The sequence below is a fragment of the Gopherus flavomarginatus genome, chromosome 7 (assembly GCF_025201925.1).
Source record: "Gopherus flavomarginatus isolate rGopFla2 chromosome 7, rGopFla2.mat.asm, whole genome shotgun sequence".
Classification (NCBI taxonomy): domain Eukaryota; kingdom Metazoa; phylum Chordata; order Testudines; family Testudinidae; genus Gopherus; species Gopherus flavomarginatus.
In genome coordinates, this window is record NC_066623.1 from 98,241,050 (window position 1) to 98,258,593 (window position 17,544).

The 17,544-nt window shown below is 41.7% G+C and overlaps 1 protein-coding gene across 4 annotated transcripts in view; it reads right to left on the minus strand.

Moving 5' to 3' along the window:
- RAVER2 (ribonucleoprotein, PTB binding 2) overlaps positions 1 to 17,544 on the minus strand; it is a 69,837-nt gene that overhangs the window by 25,167 nt on the left and 27,126 nt on the right. For all 4 annotated transcript variants that reach the window (XM_050961993.1, XM_050961995.1, XM_050961996.1 and 1 more), the window contains exons 2-5: positions 17,305 to 17,371; positions 9,821 to 10,290; positions 5,661 to 5,852; positions 3,619 to 3,745 (exon numbers count right to left, since the gene is read on the minus strand). In XM_050961993.1, the coding sequence (XP_050817950.1) occupies positions 3,619 to 3,745; positions 5,661 to 5,852; positions 9,821 to 10,290; positions 17,305 to 17,371 (856 nt within the window). The remainder of the gene's footprint in view (positions 1 to 3,618; positions 3,746 to 5,660; positions 5,853 to 9,820; positions 10,291 to 17,304; positions 17,372 to 17,544) is intronic.

Below are 17,544 nucleotides of genomic sequence, written 5' to 3' on the forward strand. Positions count from 1 at the left end.
AGACCCACTCCTGCACTACGGAGCCATCCGGGGAGCAGGAGAGTTGTCCTGGGTGCAAGCCCACCGCACCCAGTACTGTGGCCCACAGAGCAGCCCAGGGAAGCTGCTCTAACTTGAGATATGTCTACACTGCAAAAAAATGTGTTTTAACCCAAGTTAGTGAACATAGGTTAGCTAACCTCAGTTAAGAACACACTTTTTTTTGCAGTGTGAGAAGCCCTGAGGGCTGTCTAAGTTAAACTAAGGGCCTCTCCATCCCCCACAGCAACCCAAGATTGGAAGGGTGCTAAATTAGCTTAAAGCCACCTCATCCTCATCCCTCCCAACTGTCTTAGAGGCACTGCATAGATTCTCACCCACACCCATAATATTTATAGCACAGCCATTCATTCTTAAGGCAGGTCTATGCTATAGCCTAAGCTGATATAATTTACGTCAGTTAGGGGTGTGAACCCCCCTACGCTCAAAGTGACACAAGTTTTACGCTGTCCACATCAGCACTATGTCAGCAGGAGACGCGCTTCTGCGTCTCGCCAAGACGGAATGATTATGCCAACGGGAGAGCGCTCTCTCGCTGGTGAAGATGTGCTGCAGCTGTGCCAATATAGTGCTGTAGTGTAGACTTGCCCTGAGTCTTCCCTCACTGATCTCTTCAGACTGACTGTTCCCATTCTTATTGCTAACACTTTAATTCTTTGAAACATGATACGTCATTTTTAATTTATTGTCCATTCAAATTAGAAGGAAAGTTCCTTTGGAAGAAGGACATTGTTTAACAGCGTGCTTGTAAAATGGTATATACATCTATGGTAACATATAAGAAAGAAATAATTTTAAAACAGTATGAACTAGAGAGGGACTTGAGTTGCAAGTTCAGATCTGGAACCAGACCCACAAAGTCTGAGGGCGTTTGGATGAAAGGTTTTGTTTTATACCAATTTCTAATATAAATATACACAGATTGCAGAGTTAGCATGAGGGTGTTTACAAGGAGCAATGATATTTAAATTCACTGTTTGCAGTGTTATAGCCATGTTGGTCCCAAGATGAGAGAGACACAAAGCAGGTGAGGTAATATCTTTTCTTGGAGCAACTTCTGTTGCTGAGAGAGGGTACGTCTACACTACAGGATTATTCCGATTTTACATAAACTGGTTTTGTAAAACAGACTGTATAAGGTCGAGTGAACGCGGCCACACAAAGCACAATAATTCAATGGTGTGCGTCCATGTACCGAGGCTAGCGTCGATTTCTGGAGTGTTGCACTGTGGGTCCCATAGTTCCCGCAGTCGCCCCCGCCCATTGGAATTCTGGGTTGAGATCCCAATGCATGATGGTGCAAAAACAGTGTCGCGGGTGATTCTGGGTAAATGTCGTCAGTCATTCCTTCCTCCAGGAAAGCAACGGCAGACAATCATTTCGTGCCCTTTTTCCCTGGATTGCACTGACAGACGCCATAGCATGGCAACCATGAAGCCCGTTTTGCCTTTTTTCATCGTCACTGTATGTGTACTGGATGCTGCTGACAGATGCGGTACTGCAGCGCTACATAGCAGCATTCATTTGCCTTTGCAAGGTATCCGAGACGGTTATCAGTCGTTCTCTACTGTCTGCTGTGCCATTGTAAATTGGCGATGAGATGACGGTTATCAGTCGTTCTGTACCGTCTGCTGTTGTCATGGGTCCTCCTGGCTGATCTTTGCTGAGGTCAGCCGGGGGTGCAAAGACAAAAATGGGAATGACTCCCCGGGTCATTCCCTCCTTTATGTTGTATCTAAAAATAGAGTCAGTCCTGCCTAGAATATGGGGCAAGTGTACTAGAGAAGCAGTGTATCAGAGAACCAGAGAGTACAGCCGCTCCGTGTCAGATCCCACAGAAATGATGAGCTGCATGCCATTCCACGGGGTGTCCCCACAACAACCCCATTCGTTGCTTCCCTCCTCCCCCAACCCTTCTGGGCTACCGTTGCAGGGTCCCCCTATTTGTGTGATGAAGTAATAAAGATGCAGGTATAAGAAACACTGACTTTTTAGTGACATAAAATGAGGGGGAGGCAGCCTCCAGCTGCTATGATAGTCCAGACAGTACAGAATCTTTTCTTTAGACATGAAAGGGCAGGGGCTGACGGAGTTCAGTCCCTAGTTGCTATGATGAGGACAGTTACCAGCCGTTCTGTACCATCTGCTGGGAATAACCGGGAGTCATTCCTACTTTTACCCAGGCACCCCTGGCCAACCTCACCTGAGGCCCGCCAGGAGCACTCACAGGCTGATGACGAGGACGGCTACCAGTCCTACTGTACTGTACCGTCTGCCATCGGGGAAGAGAGGGGAGAGGATGCTGCTGTTCATTGCCCTAGCACCGTGTCTACCAGCAGCATGCAGTAGACATACGGTGACATTGAAAAAAGTCAAGAAACTATTTTTTTCCCCTTTTCTTTCACGGTGGGGGGAGGGGGAGTACATTGACGAGATATACCCTGAACCACGTCGGACAATGTGTTTGACCCTACAGGCATTGGGAGCTCAGCCAAGAATGCAAATACTTTTCGGAGACTGCGGGGACTGTGGGATAGCTGGAGTCCTCAGTCCCCCCTTCCTTCCTCCATGAGTGTCCATTTGATTCTTTGGCTTTCCGTTACACTTGTCACACAGCACTGTGCTGTGGATTCTGTATCATGGCCTGGAGATTTTTTTCAAATGCTTTGGCATTTCATCTTCTGTAACGGAGCTCTGATAGAACAGATTTGTCTCCTCATACAGCGATTAGATCCAGTATCTCCCATACAATCCATGCTGGAGCTCTTTTTGGATTTGGGACTGCATCGCCACCCGTGCTGATCAAAGCTCCACGCTGGGCAAACAGGAAATGAAATTCAAAAGTTTGCGGGGCTTTTCCTGTCTACCTGGCCAGTGCATCCAAGTTCAGATTGCTTTCCAGAGTGGTCACAGTGGTGCACTGTGGGATACCGCCCGGAGGCCAATAACGTTGATTTGCGGCCACACTAACCCTAATCCAATATGTTAATACCGATTTCAGCCCTATTCCTCTCGCCGGGGAGGAGTACAGAAACCGTTTTAAAGAGCCCTTTACATCGATATGAAGGGCCTCGTTGTGTGGACGGGTGCAGCGTTAAACCAGTTTAACGCTGCTAAAATCGGTATAAACGCGTAGTGTAGACCAGGCCAGAGACACGCTTTTGAGCGACACCTCTGCAAAGGTATTAATTGCCCACTTCACCAGGAATGGTGTCTTGCAACATGTGTTAAATCCTAATGCTTCACAATCTTTTCTACCTTGTATTTAGCTGTGACACTCCGATTACCTTTCCCAGACCTGAAAAAGAGCCCCGTGTAGCTTGAAAACTTGTCTCTTTGACCAACAGAAGGTGGTCTAATAAAAGATATTACCTCACTCAGTTTGTCTCTCATTTAAATTAACTATCATGAGAGTTTATTGTCCATTTGTTTTCTGTCACTTTTGTGAAGAGAACTATCCCGAGGCAATTAACATATGTATTTTAAAAGGTTGCTCCTGATTTTTTTTAAGCTAAAGCTTGTTATATCAATAACCAGACGGAATTCTTTTCTTATTTATCTCTTTTTAAAAAGGCTTACCACGTTTACGAGCATATCTACACAACTGGGGCTGCAGTAACATTTGTAACATGGCTGGGTTATTTAAACTCTTCATAATCTGCACTGGATTTGGCTCTGGAAGCAATCCCTTTCTATTGTTTCTCATCTGGAATTAATAGAAATACAGAAACATTAGACTCAGGATTAAACAAAGGCATATTCTGTTGCTATGACTACCTCAAACAAATTTGCTGGTGCAAACCCTTTATTTATAAAACAAATAGGTTTAGATCCATAGTTGGATACTATTTCCTTGATCTCCACATGTCACACACCAGAGTTCAAAGACCAGTGTTCCTGCAATTTCCTTTCACCAAACAGATGTAATTAACCTTTTCACTGTAAAGCTCATTAGTAACATATTCCAGCATTTCCTTTACACTGAAATTATCACGCTTGCTGCATTTCTCTCCTTCCCTTTAGGTTTCGTGATAGGAAACAATAAGAAAAGTATAAAACTAACAGGCATAACAGCACCTCAATATTCTCATTACTTCTCTCTCAACCTTTTAAACCAGGGGTTCTTAAACTTCATTGCACCGCGATTCCCTTCTGACAACAAACATTATTACATGATCCCAAGAGGGGGACCCGACGGCTGACCTCAGCTGCCCCAGGCGGCAGGGCCAAAGCCTGAGCCTCACCATCCCAGGCAGTGGGGGAGAGGGGGGAAAACCAAAGCTCAAAGGCTTCGGCTCCAGGAAGGGGGCCTGTAATCTGAGCCCCACACCCAGGACTGAAGCCCTGAGTCAACAAATCTGACTCAGTCCTGGCGACCCCATTAAAACGGGGTGGCAACCCACTTTGGGGTCCTGACCTACCGTTTGAGAACCACTGTTTTAAACCATTCATTCATAGAGTGAAATTATAATGTAATGTTTGTAGGAACAAAAAGGTTTCAAATATACATTCTCTTCATGTAAATATTTCAGTATGAAATAGAATCTCAAAAAATGTGCCCCACAGCAATCCCTGCCTGCAGCTTGTCACCCTACTCCCTCACAATACAAACATACACACTCATAACACCCACGGGGCAGTTTTCTTCCTGGAAAAAAACATACACACTCATAACACCCACGGGGCAGTTTTCTTCCTGGAAAAAAAATACATTTTCCCCACAGCTCTGGAAAGTAAAGAAGGAGATGTAGTCCACTGCAAGACCAATACAATATGCCATCTTTAATAACACTAAACTCAGCTGGTCTTCTACAGAGTTGAGGTGAATAACTCTCTAGAAAAACAGTTGAATTTACTCAGAACTATCCAAAGTAATGAGAATATTCTGCTACAACCTTCAAGACAGCTTCATGTATCACTTACCTTCACATCCAATTTTCTAAGAAATAATTTGATATGACATACAGGGCATAAAAGCTTCATTGTACACCAAGCATGAAACTAAGTCATTCCCACTACCCTGACATTTATTTTTAAATTACATTTACTTGTCTCATTTTAAACCAACCAATAGCTGTTAAAAAGCACTCTCTCTTAGTTTAGTTTTGAACTGAAACAATCTCTTACCCCTGATCCCTGCTGTTCATGTCCTTGTCTTAACTAGGAAGAAGGCTAAGCTTGCCAGCTAGCTAACACGAGCTAGCCAACTCCAACATAAACTCAACCACTTTTCTTGTGTAGATGCAGAGTAACGCTTTGAACAGACTGAGTTATAACCTAAGCTCTTGGTTAGAGAAACCATCTTTTCATTTGTAAACAGAGCAATTTTTTATGTGTAGTCATTGTGAGGATATAAACATGGAACTCCACAATGTCATTTTACAGAGTCACTTGTCAGAACAGAACTACAATTTAAGTATTAACATTTCACCGAGTCAAATAGCTTTCTCCTGTTCAAAAAGAATTTTCACTTGGCTGAATAATAATCTTATTAAAATACTAAGCTGATTACAAAAGCACTTATGGGTTTCTCTTCCAATGGATTTTAGAAATTCTTATACATGTAAAACATAATATAAACATTTAAAGTGTTTTCTCTTTGAAAATGGAAGGTCTCTTACCATACGTTGTGCTGCTATAAATGCAGCTAATGTGCTTCGTCCTGGTGCGCCAGGAGCACAGTATGATACTCGGACTCTCTTTCCTCTGATAGTCATACCATCTGTGACTTCTCGCACTTCCTCAGCCTGCTCTGCAGTCTCATACTCAACCACTGCAAAGCCACCAATATAACCGCCTTCGTCCTCAGCAAACTGAAATGGCATTTCACAATACACTGAACACATTACAAACATTCAGCAATTATTTTAAAGCATTTTCCTCTCCCCCTACATTGAGCATGAATTACCTGTGCAAAACGTTTAACAATCCTAAGACAAAACTAACTTTTAATAGCCTACCTAGAGGTACACATTCCTGTCTCATGCATGTTAAATATAATATGCAAATAATATTTTGCAGATGACTACCATGTTGTGCCTAGTTGACTATCAAATGCCTTTACAGCTAATCTCATGAAGAACCTCAGCTATGAAATATATTTGAGAGTCATTTTATAGAATATAAAGATACAGAATGAAATTTTGAATGTAAAGTTTAGCACATCGCTATTTTTACATTCACTTTTATTTTCCATGGTAAGAAAATTATAATTTCTTTGATATTTGGTTTAAACTGGCTTTCAAGAACAACAGATGAGTTAGTTTGCAAGGCAACATGAACAACGTAAGTATGGAAACTAATAAAAGAACACATAACAATGCAGATTACGGAGATCTCATGCATTTTTTTGAGAGAATGGAGGATGTAATTGAATAGTGCTCAAGAAAATGTACCAGATCCATCAATCTGCTATCTGCTTAGTATACCGAAGTGGACTGGAAAAAGGCAGGGATTACTTGTTTGACACTGTTTCATCCTTAGTTTATAGTCTTTTACATCAGAGTTAATGGATTTTTTTTAAAAAAGAGAAGAGTTGAAATTGCACCATATCCTTAGGCAGAAGTGTCCATTCCCAAAATGACTGGAATTGATCTAAGAGACACAGGGTGGGTGAGGATATCTTTTCTTGGACCAACTTCTGCTGGTGAGAGAGACAAGTTTTCGAGCCAAACAGAACTCTTTTACAGGTCTGGGAAAGGTACTTCCAGTATCACAGCAAAATGCAAGGTGGAACAGACTGCTTAGCATAAGTAGTTATCACATATTGTAAAGGACCACTCAAGGTACAGTGACCCATTAACACTTCTGCAGTCACAGGACAAAAAGAGGTGGGTTACAAATTGTGGTAATAAGCCATAAATCCAGAGTCCAGAAGTTGATCCAATAAAAGATACTACCTCACCCACCTTTTCTCTCTAATATCCCAGGACTGTCATGGCTACAATTACACTTAATACAACAATGAAATTGATATAAAGTTATATCACTATATATAGATGAGAGTCCTGATGTGGAAAAGGGACAGCCCCTTTTAAATCTAATGAAAGTAATAAGGCCTATAACAGGAATTTGTTTACAGCCTCTTAATGGTTCTGAAGTAGAGGAAGGTAGGTTAGCACTAACAGCTTCTATACAGCATCTTAGAGCTCCCGTTGTGATGACATGGCAAAGAGAGCTAACGCGATCCTTGAAGGTCTAAACAGGGGATCAGTGAGTACGAGTAGGGAGGTGATTTTTCCTCTGTATATGGCATTGGTGAGACCAGTACTGAAACACTGCGTACAGCTCTGTCCACATTTTAAAACAGATGTTGAAAAATTGGACAGGATGCAAGAAAGAGCCACAAAAATTATCCGAGGCTGGAGAAAATGCCCTAGAGCGGGAAACTTAATAACTCTCTCCTTTTAGCTTATCAAAAAGAAGAGTGAGAAATGAACTGATTACAGTGCACCAGAACCTTCACATGGAGAAAAACAGCAGGTACTAAAGGGCTCTTTAATCTGCTGGAGAAAAGCAAAACAAGAACCAATGGCATGAAGCTGAAACCAAACAAATTCATTTAAGAGGTTAGGCACAATTTTTTAACAGTGATAGTGATTAACCACTGGAGCAAACTACCAAGGAAAACGATGGATTCTCCATCTCTTGCTGTCTTCAAACCAAGACTGAATGCCATATACAAGTTATTGGGCTCAAAACAGAGGAACTGGGTGAAATTTAATGGCCTTTGATATACAGGAGGTGATACTAGATGCTTTAATGGTCCCTTCTATCTTTATACTCTAGGAATCACTCTACACACTAACAATCCATCACCACCAAGAACAGTAAAAATCCAAATCTTTTGAGCAGCTTTCCAAGAGATATTTACAAATAAACAAACACCCACAATCACCCATGACTTCAATAAAAGTTTTCATTCTGTTTCCCCTCCTAGTTACACTGGTCTGCGGTGCTTAATAAACGATGTTAGGTCATGGACCAGTGACCAGCTTAGGGTCCAATATCTTGGCAACCATCAGTGCTAGGAAGAAACCCTTTATACAACTGGAGAGCTGTAAGACTTACTTTTCCAATAGATATAGCACTTATTTCTTGTGCTGGCATATCAGAAATTATTAGGTCCTGAAGATATAACTTTATGACTTATGGAAAAACTATTTTAGAAGTTTCTAAGATATAGTAAATGTATTTTAATATCTCTAAGTGCTCTACAGTTAGACTCAAGATATTAATACAAACTAGATTTATGATTGAGGAATACAAAAAATATTACCAAAAAGAATTATTTACAGAGTTCTCTAAAACATTGCTGATATAATGCTTCCATAAAATACATGGAGAAAGAATGTATAATAAATGTTTTATTGGCACTCAGCTGAGATGACCTCCTGCATAACTCCCCAGTGACTTATGCTGGTCATTCCAAACTCATGGCAATAAAACATTTATACCACATCATATATTATGATGTATAGGTGATATGTCATTCCACATTCTTTATGCAAATATGCATATGATATGAATATGACATAACTGAGATATACTTTATGCAAGATGGCTCATGTGAGATATCATTGAAAAGGTTATGATTTACTGAATATGATTATCCTATTTGTATGCATGTATCATTTCTGCATCTGAAATTAGGAATATTGACTAGGTATCTATATTTCAACTATGTTACTTTGGGTGACGCCCCCTGCTAACACTTAAGGTACATCAATGAAAAAGATGATGGCCCATCAGCAAGAGCCAATGGACTGTAAAAGATCTTAGTCTTCCTGTGAACATGTGGGTCAGACTGTGAAGAATGGCTACGGGGCCCTACAGAGGCATTTGACCATGTCACCTGCCCTGGAATCCATCTTGAATTCTGTATCTTTCCATGAGAAGCTTTGGGGGTAGGAGGGGAGAGGTCAAACTAGGAAACAAAGGACTCCTACCCTATGAAAATCCTATTTAAGGGTAGGAAGTGAGATAATCCTGGCGGTCAATTCTCCCCTGCTACCTCACCCAAGATGACTGCTGGAAACAATTAAGATTGAACTGGGGGAAAGAGCTAGGCCCTGGCTCGAAGGGCATCTGGCCTGTGAAGAAGATTATTGGAACCACATTTAGGGTGAGAACTTACATGTAACCAGTTTCTTTAGTGTAGTAAGCTTAGTTTGCATGCTCTATTTTATTTTCTTAGTAATCTGCCTTGTTCTGTCTACTACCTCCTTAACTACTTAAAATACATCTGTTATAGTTAATACATTTATTTCTGGTTTATAACCCAGTTTATGTGATTTCTAACTGGGATGGGGGCGAGAAGTTGTGTACACTCTTCTTCACATAGAGGGAAGAGGCAAATTTCATATAATTTGGGGTCTGTACTGTAAGGGGGGTGGGACATCTGGGTGCTGTGGCAAGCCCCTTAAACTGAGTCTTCCCAGAGTGGATCTCTGTCTCTCTGTGCAGCTGGGTTTGGCCGTGCCTGTGTGCTTGGCTGGAAAAGACTGGGGAGCCTAACCCAGCAAGGTCATGTAAAGGGGACCCAGGCTGGCAGAATAGTCTGACTCAGTGGCATCCCAGCACCCCAGGTGACACCCCAGGTGGTTCAGCCCATCACAATATATACATAATCACCCACTAGGCTTCCCAAATTAAGCCACTTACTAGACTAGTTACATAAAAACCAAAGCAATGGGTAGGCATGCAATAAAATATGTAAACACAAAGCTATATACATCTTCATATTTAGCTTCCAAAATATATCAATTCATAGGAGACCTACCTGGCAGAACACAGGTTTATACTTAAATGAGAACATTTGCATCAGTTCCTCTGAATCAGTGTAGTCATTGGGGAGTTTATCTACACAAAGGCACTTAGAATGAACAAGATCAGTAGTCAACTGATTAACATCCATCCACTGTGCAAAGAGGGTGTTTTCACCTAATTGCTTCCCCAGGAGTTCCATTCTAGCCTTTGCAGCAGAGTCCTTTTTCATGTATTCCACAAACCCGTAGCCCTTGGAATGGCCAGTAACTTCACTATAGACCAAAAAACATCTCTCAACGTTGCCATATGCACACACTAGTTCCTCAAACTCTTGTAATGAAAATAAGGTGGGCAAATTGGTAACGCACAGCAAAGCGTCTGTTGGTTGGAGCTGCACTGATATTTCTTTTCCGCGAAGAGAATACTGGTGAAACATCCTAATTGCATTTTGAGCCTGCTCTCCATTCTGCAGAGTAACAAATGCTGTAAGAGAACAAAGAAAGTTGGTGGAAGAAACAAGCTCTCAAGCTTACACAATGCTCTTCTTCAGATCTGATGGGGATGACAGATTTGAAGGTGCACATTTCTGAGTCTTTAGAGGCAGAGGCAAAGGTGCAGACAATTCAGATATGCATGTTAAACTGCCATTTAAAACACAGATATTAAATTCATCAAACTACAGTAACCACCGTTATTAATACTGATGCTTGAATTCAAAGTGGCATAGTTATTAAAATGACTAGGTCCATTATGACAAAGTATAAATCACCATTTTTCTAGGCCAGTGGTTCTCAACCAGGGGCACATAGATGTCTTCTGGGGGTACATCAACACAGCTAGATATTTGCCTACTTTTACAATAGGCTACATAAAAAGCACAAGTGAAGTTAGTACAAAGTAAAATTTCACACAGATGATGCCTTGTTTATACTGCTCTATATACTATACACTGAAATGCAAGTACAATATTTATATTCCAATTGATCTATGACAAAAATATGAAAGTCAGCAATTTATCAGTAATAGTGTGCTGTGACACTTCTGTATTTTTATGTCTGAATTTGTAAGCAAGTAGTTTTTAAGTGAGGTGTAACTTGGGGGTATGCAACACAAATCAAACTCCTGAAAGGGGTATAGTAGTCTGGAAAAGTTGAGAGCCACTGTTCTAGGCCACTTTTTTGAGTTAGGAGGAAAAGGCAAGTGCCATATATCAGTGTTGTCTCTAAAATTACTCTTCAATGCACAACGTATGACACCACACATGCCTGTTTATCCAAACTTTTAGCTGCCAAGCTTTTGGCATAAATTGTTCTTGGTGTGAATACTGTTTTTCTGTCCTGTAGCACTGCAGAATGTGAGTTTTCCATAATGAACTTAATCAAAACAAACCCACACAGCAAGGCACATCAAAGACCTGCTACAGATACAGGTGAATTGCTCAAGTGTAGATGCTTTCCAGGCCCACAAAGCTATTGTTTAATGGAGAACAGAATATATTCATGGACACGTTCAGACTGAGCACTCAAAGGCACGATCCGATCTAGATTTCATATTTAATGGGCATTTTGGATAATATCTCAGTATTCAAATTTTTGTCTTAATTTAAAATGAAGTGTGACAATCTCAGAAAAACAGCTTGTGGTATATTAATTTGTGTTAAAGGGAGGGTAAGAGTAAACAGAGGCGGCTCTAGGTATTTTGATGCCCCAAGCACGGCAGGCAGGCTGCCTTCGGCGGCTTGCCTGGGGGAGGTCCCCAATCTCCAGGATTCGGCGGTAAGCCTGCGGGAGGTCCGCCGAAGCCACAGGACCAGTGGACCCTCTGCAGACATGCCGCCGAAGGCAACCTGCCTGCCGCCCTCGCAGCGACCAGCAGAGCGCTCCCTGTGGCTTGCCACCCAGGCACGTGCTTGGAGTGCTGGTACCTGGAGCTGCCCCTGAGAGTAAACATAAGACTAGTGAGATTGACACTAAAAATGAGAATCTCGGCCACAGTGGTCCAAAGGCAAAAATAGATAAATGTCTTTAGGCAATCATAGCAGAAACAATATCTGTTTTTATTTATTTGTATGAGACCACAGCCTGAAAACTGGGACAACCATGTTTTCTTATCATACAACAACATTTGAGGTCTCAGCTGCCCAACAACAAGGAATGAGGATTCTTCTTCCTCAGTCTTTATTTATCTCATCTGTAAGAAGACTTTTAAGTACAAAAAAAAAAGATCTATTATTTGCTATTCTGAAGTTTAAATAGCATGGAATTCACTGCTATAAAGCATATGTCCCATTGCCGTTACTTAGAGAATATTTTTTTCACAGCAGTCTTGGCAATACTCTCCTAATGAATTATCATACTGCAGCTCTGGATAAATTTGTTGCCAAGTGTACCATAACTTTTTTTTTTTTTTTTTTTTTGGCTGATGTATCACATTTCAGTAGAAACCTTTCCTGAAATTCAACTCCAGGAAGCTCTGGTTGCAAGATTACTGTTGAAAACAGAAAACATCTTTTCCAGGTAACCTATTCATCATCTGTTTCTAACAGGCAGAGAGAAACTGAATAATAGTAAGGTGACACTATTCAGAAGCAGACATGCTAACATTTTCTTTCATTCTTGAATAATCAGAGGTTAAAACAGTCTAAAGTAGGATTTATAAATAAAACATAAACATCCACATAGTATATTTTACAGTAACGTTTAAATCATGCTGTAGCTGTGACTGTCTTATATCAGTTTATAAAGCCAACAGAACAGAGCACAAATCTTACTAACAAACATTATAACATCTAAGTTCTCAGTTCTGCTCTCCTGTGCAAGGAATAAGTTGCCAGGTATCCTGTACACAACTACCCAGTGTGTTTGTGTATATATATACACACCATAGCTGATTTTAGAAACTGTAACAATTTAAAAGATATGGTGATATACAGATGAAAACGACAAATAAAGACGAGATCAGTTAAATTCTGAAAAAGACAGCATGGCTAAACTAGACTATTGCACAGCTCAATATTTATGGCTTATTTCCAGAAGGATGATATTTGGTATTTTAGGAATAATAGCAAAGAAAGTATAGACAAATGGAGTTAGATTTTGTGGAAATCAACAATAGTTTGAGAGAACAAAATATTGTTCAATTGTTTTGTGTTCAATTAATTCTTCTGTGATCTGATTGAACAAAAATTTAAAACTACACAGAAAGTAAGTAATATAAAGGAAAACCAAGGAGGAAAATTGAAGATAAATTTTAATTATAGTTTTCACTCAGAGGAGGGAAGATCTTACAGGACAGATTTTATGATTTAAAACGTTGCATAGCTTCACAGAACTCCATTTATCTGTATTAAACTGAAAACATTTAATTTATTTGGACAAAAAGGTTTTACACAAATGGGATTTTTTCCATACAAATAATGCACATGTTGGCAAATAACCCAATTTTGAATAATGGGATGTGGGGGGGAAGGGGATAATAATGGTTTAGATGAAGAAGGTTCTATTGTGTGTCAATAACCGTTTAGACAGCTGCACAGTTAAAGGTGAGTAAAGGTAAAACCCTACAGATGTTAAAAACTACTAGCTGATTCTGCAAGCCAAAGTTACTGACATGAGCAAAATAATCTGCAATATAAGAAACCTGAGCCTGAAAGAGTCAAGTACCCCAGAAAGAGCTTCAGAAATTTTGTAAGGCGCATATTAGGATTCTGAGACACTAGGAGCTTTTTAAATGGAAGTTACAAGTACTTCTTGAAGCACAAAATAAAGTGTTTTATCTCTCAAAAGAACAAAAATAATTAGATAATGACCTTCCAGGGCCAAAATTTTCTAAGAGATATGTGATAAGATGCACAGGTGCCCACATGATACTGTGTGCACGTAAGAGTGTTGACATATGCAAATACTATTCATATGAGCAAAAGTAAGTTTTTAGGAATGTACCTGCCTTTAAAAATAGCCTTTACTGAAATGCTAGAGTTGTTTTTGTAGGAGGAAACTAATCAGATTGATTCTCACATACATTAAGCTGACTTATATCTCATTGCAGTGGTCATCTTCTAAACAGTAAGGTAAGAGATATCTTTTAAAAAATGCCATATTACCAGGGCCGGCGACTTAGGTGATCACCTAGGGTGCTAGGATTTGGGGGCCAGCATTTTCTTCGGCAGCCACAGTCACCACCAGCATTTAGGCAGAGGGAGCTGGGGCAGTGGGGCGCGGGTAGAGCTGCCTGCAGCAAGTAAGGGGCGGCCGGCACGCAGGGGAACTCCCCGTCCCAGCTCACCCCTGCTCTGCCTCCTCCTCAGGCACACCATCGCTGCTTCACTTCTCCTGCCTCCCAGGCTTGCAGTGCCTAAGGGAGAAGTGAAGCAGCGACGGGTGTGCTCAGGGAAGAGGCAGAGCAGGGGTGAGCTGGGGTGGGCAGCTGCCGCACGGCTCCCCGTGCCAGGGGGGGTGGGGAGCTGTCATGGGGGGGGCGCCACAGGGCAGAGGGGGGGTGGGGAGCTGCTGCATGGCTCCCCGGAGAGGGAGCTGCCGTGGGAGGGGGTGCCTCAGGGCGGAGGGGGGGGGAACTTCCGTGGGGGGGGCACCTCAGGGCGGGAGGGGGGCAGGCAACTGCCACAGGGCTCGGGGATGGGGGAGGGCGCAAGGTGGAAGTTTTGCCTAGGATGTGAAACATCCTTGCACTGGCCCTGAATATTACAAGCCACAAGACAGCTATTAAAGAAGAGCTCTGTATATCTTGAAAGCTTGTTTCTTTCACCAACAGAAGTTGGTCCAATAAAAGATATTAACTCATCCACCTTGTCTCTTGGATATTATCTAGGTAGATGCTGAGTGAAATCTTTGAGGATCTGTGGCGAGATTATAAGAGAAGATGTAACAGAATATCAGTGTTGGAAGGGACCTCAGGAGATCATCTAGTCCAACCCCCTGTGCAAAGCAAGACCAATCCTCAGACAGATTTTTATGTGCAGCTCCCTAAATGGCTCCCTCAAAGACTAAACTCACAACCTTGGGTGTAGCAAGCCAATGCTCAAACCACTGAGCTATCTCTCTCCTTCCAACAGAAGTATTTATACTGGTTGTAGCACATTATTTTTTCAAGTCCTATTTATATATGGAAGGGACCCTGAAAGGTCATCAAGTCCAGCCCTCTGCCTTCACTAGCAGGACCAAGTTCTGATTTTGCCCAAGATCTGTAAGTGGCCCCCTCAAGGACTGAACTCACAACCCTGGATATAGCAGGCCAATGCTCAAGCCACTGAGCTATGGCCAGGATCTCCCCTCAATGAAAGGGGAAAAATCAATGTCACCCAGTCCCCATCCAGTAGGGTGCTCCTCACTACAAAAGTGTCAAAGGTGAATATACATATTGTGCTTATGCCCACTCTGAGAACATGAGTTGGTCTCTTTTCTTTGTGCAGGAAAAAAACACACAATTAAATGGTAAGAAACTATATGAGTGCTCGTGTCCCGGCCCACACAAGTGAGTAAGGTTTTCCCTTCCAGTAGAGGGAGGAAGGAACAAGAGTTGTAAGGAGCTGGCTGCCACTCCTCCACTTAAACTTTAGTAAGAATTTCAGTCAAAGAAAAAAAAACACCCCCCCCCAGCAACTAAAACTAATTAGAACAGCGTTTCTCAAATGCGGCTACCAGGGGCTTTTCTTGTGGCCACAGCCTCCTGGGCAGTGACTGGGGTGGAGGTGCAAAGCAGTACCTCTCCCCGGAGGGCCACCAGAAGGGGTTGTGCCCTCCCCCATCTGGAGCCATAAATGCCAGATGAGCATGCAGCCAATGAGTTTCCCACCTTCCCAGGGGGTAGTGAGGCTCGGGCTTTGGCCTGGAATGGCAGGTGGCAGGCTCCAGTCATGGGACTTTGGGCTCTGGCCCTGGATCCCAGCCACATGACAGTGGGTGCCAGCTCTGGCCTTAACCTCACCATTGTCCCTGGCCCCCGCAGCCTCCTGCAGCCCCAGGCTCTGGCCGTGGGGTGGCAGGCTCCAGCCTGGCCCCTGGGCTCACCGCCCCCTCCCAGTTGCCCCTGGCCCCCAATGTCTCCCTACCCACCTCCCCATCCAGGGCTTAATTTGTCCCCTGGCTTGCCAGAGCTGAGTACGTCTGCTATGAAAATTGGTATTTGTATGGTTGTTAATATCACTTTTCACAGCCTTCCAGCTACGTAGGAAGTCTGTGAAAAGTGATATTAACAAACATACAAATATTACTTTTTGCAGCAGCAGACAAACTAGCTAGCAAGTCTTTAAAGAAAAGGCAACCAAAAAGAAACAACAACAACAAAAGACAAGAATGTGCAAAGCACCTTATTTGTGTTTCTATTCGGTGTAGGTCTAGTAAAAAAATAGAGAACTGTACATTATTTTTATTACAGAGTCTGCAAAAAAAATTCTACATAAATAAATTATAATGATTTGAACATGTATATGTGCATATTTATTTGTTTTTCCTAAAGTTAATTAAGTAGTCTAAGAAAAATTGTCATAGCGGCCACCAGCAAGAGCTCGTGGTCGCACTCTGAGGCCACCAAAAAATTTATTGTGAGAACCTCTGAACTAGAATACCCAACTGCAGAAGTCCAGAGGAATAATATTTCTTCTGATTGGTAATTCTGGGCTGACATAAAATTTGGAGGAATCAGAGTAAACACTAAGATTAATGCCCTCCTCCTATGGCAGCTTCAACCAGTAGCATTTCAAAACAATACCTAGAAAATAAAACACTGAAATAAACAGGATACTGATACATAGCAGCCTGCAGCACTTGTTACCAAACTGGCCATTTTCAGGTTGTGCAAACAAGCAAATCATTAGGAGACTGTTGCACAAACACACCATACTTGCTAAGCGCAGCCGTCAGAAACACCATTACCTTGGCAAAGATGCCTGGGAGACATATAGCAAGGCCAAAACTGACACGGTTTTCAACATGAAGATCACCCTTAAAAGCTTGATAATTCCCTTCGGTTCCAAAACAAGGCAAAAACCTCCACAGCCTTCAGAACTGATTAAGTAAATAGAGTATATCTGTTCTCTGTCTTATATTACCTGGAATCTCTAAACCTAGACCTGGAATAGCCCCTCTGTTACAGAGTTATCCGGGTGTGCAGGGCTTGTCCTAGCAGAGACCAATGGATCAGTCTTTCACAAGTGGATTAAGCAATTTAGCTAGACCCATCCGAAGGGTGCATTACTGAAGGGGTCATAAATATAGATTCACAGATAATGGGCCCAATCTACCTCCCACTGAAGTCAATATGAGGCTTTCCATTTCCCATTAATTGACATTTATGGGAGTTGCAAATGGCCACAATTTACGCAGCCAAAGAACAAGTCTAGGAATAGTTAAAGTAGTGGGCAGACACAATCTGATGATTCCATAGGTAGCAAAAGAAGTTGACTGCTAGTTCTATCAGAGAATGCAAATGTGTTACCAGGAAATATACAGTCTTATATACTGGAATATTCTAAATTCTTACCTGTTCTTTTATTTCTGTCCACATAACAGTACTTTAATTCATAATCTTTGAATAGTTCATGGATTTCCTAGAAAAGACAAACATCACAAAAAGTAACCCATCAAAAACAAAACAAAAATGAAATTTAGCTCAATTTTCCAGTTATATTACACTGAAACATTCCCAACAAACACCTTAGACATATTATCAAAGATTTGTTTATAAAGGAGTTAAGAGTCACAACACCGGAGCAGTATCTTA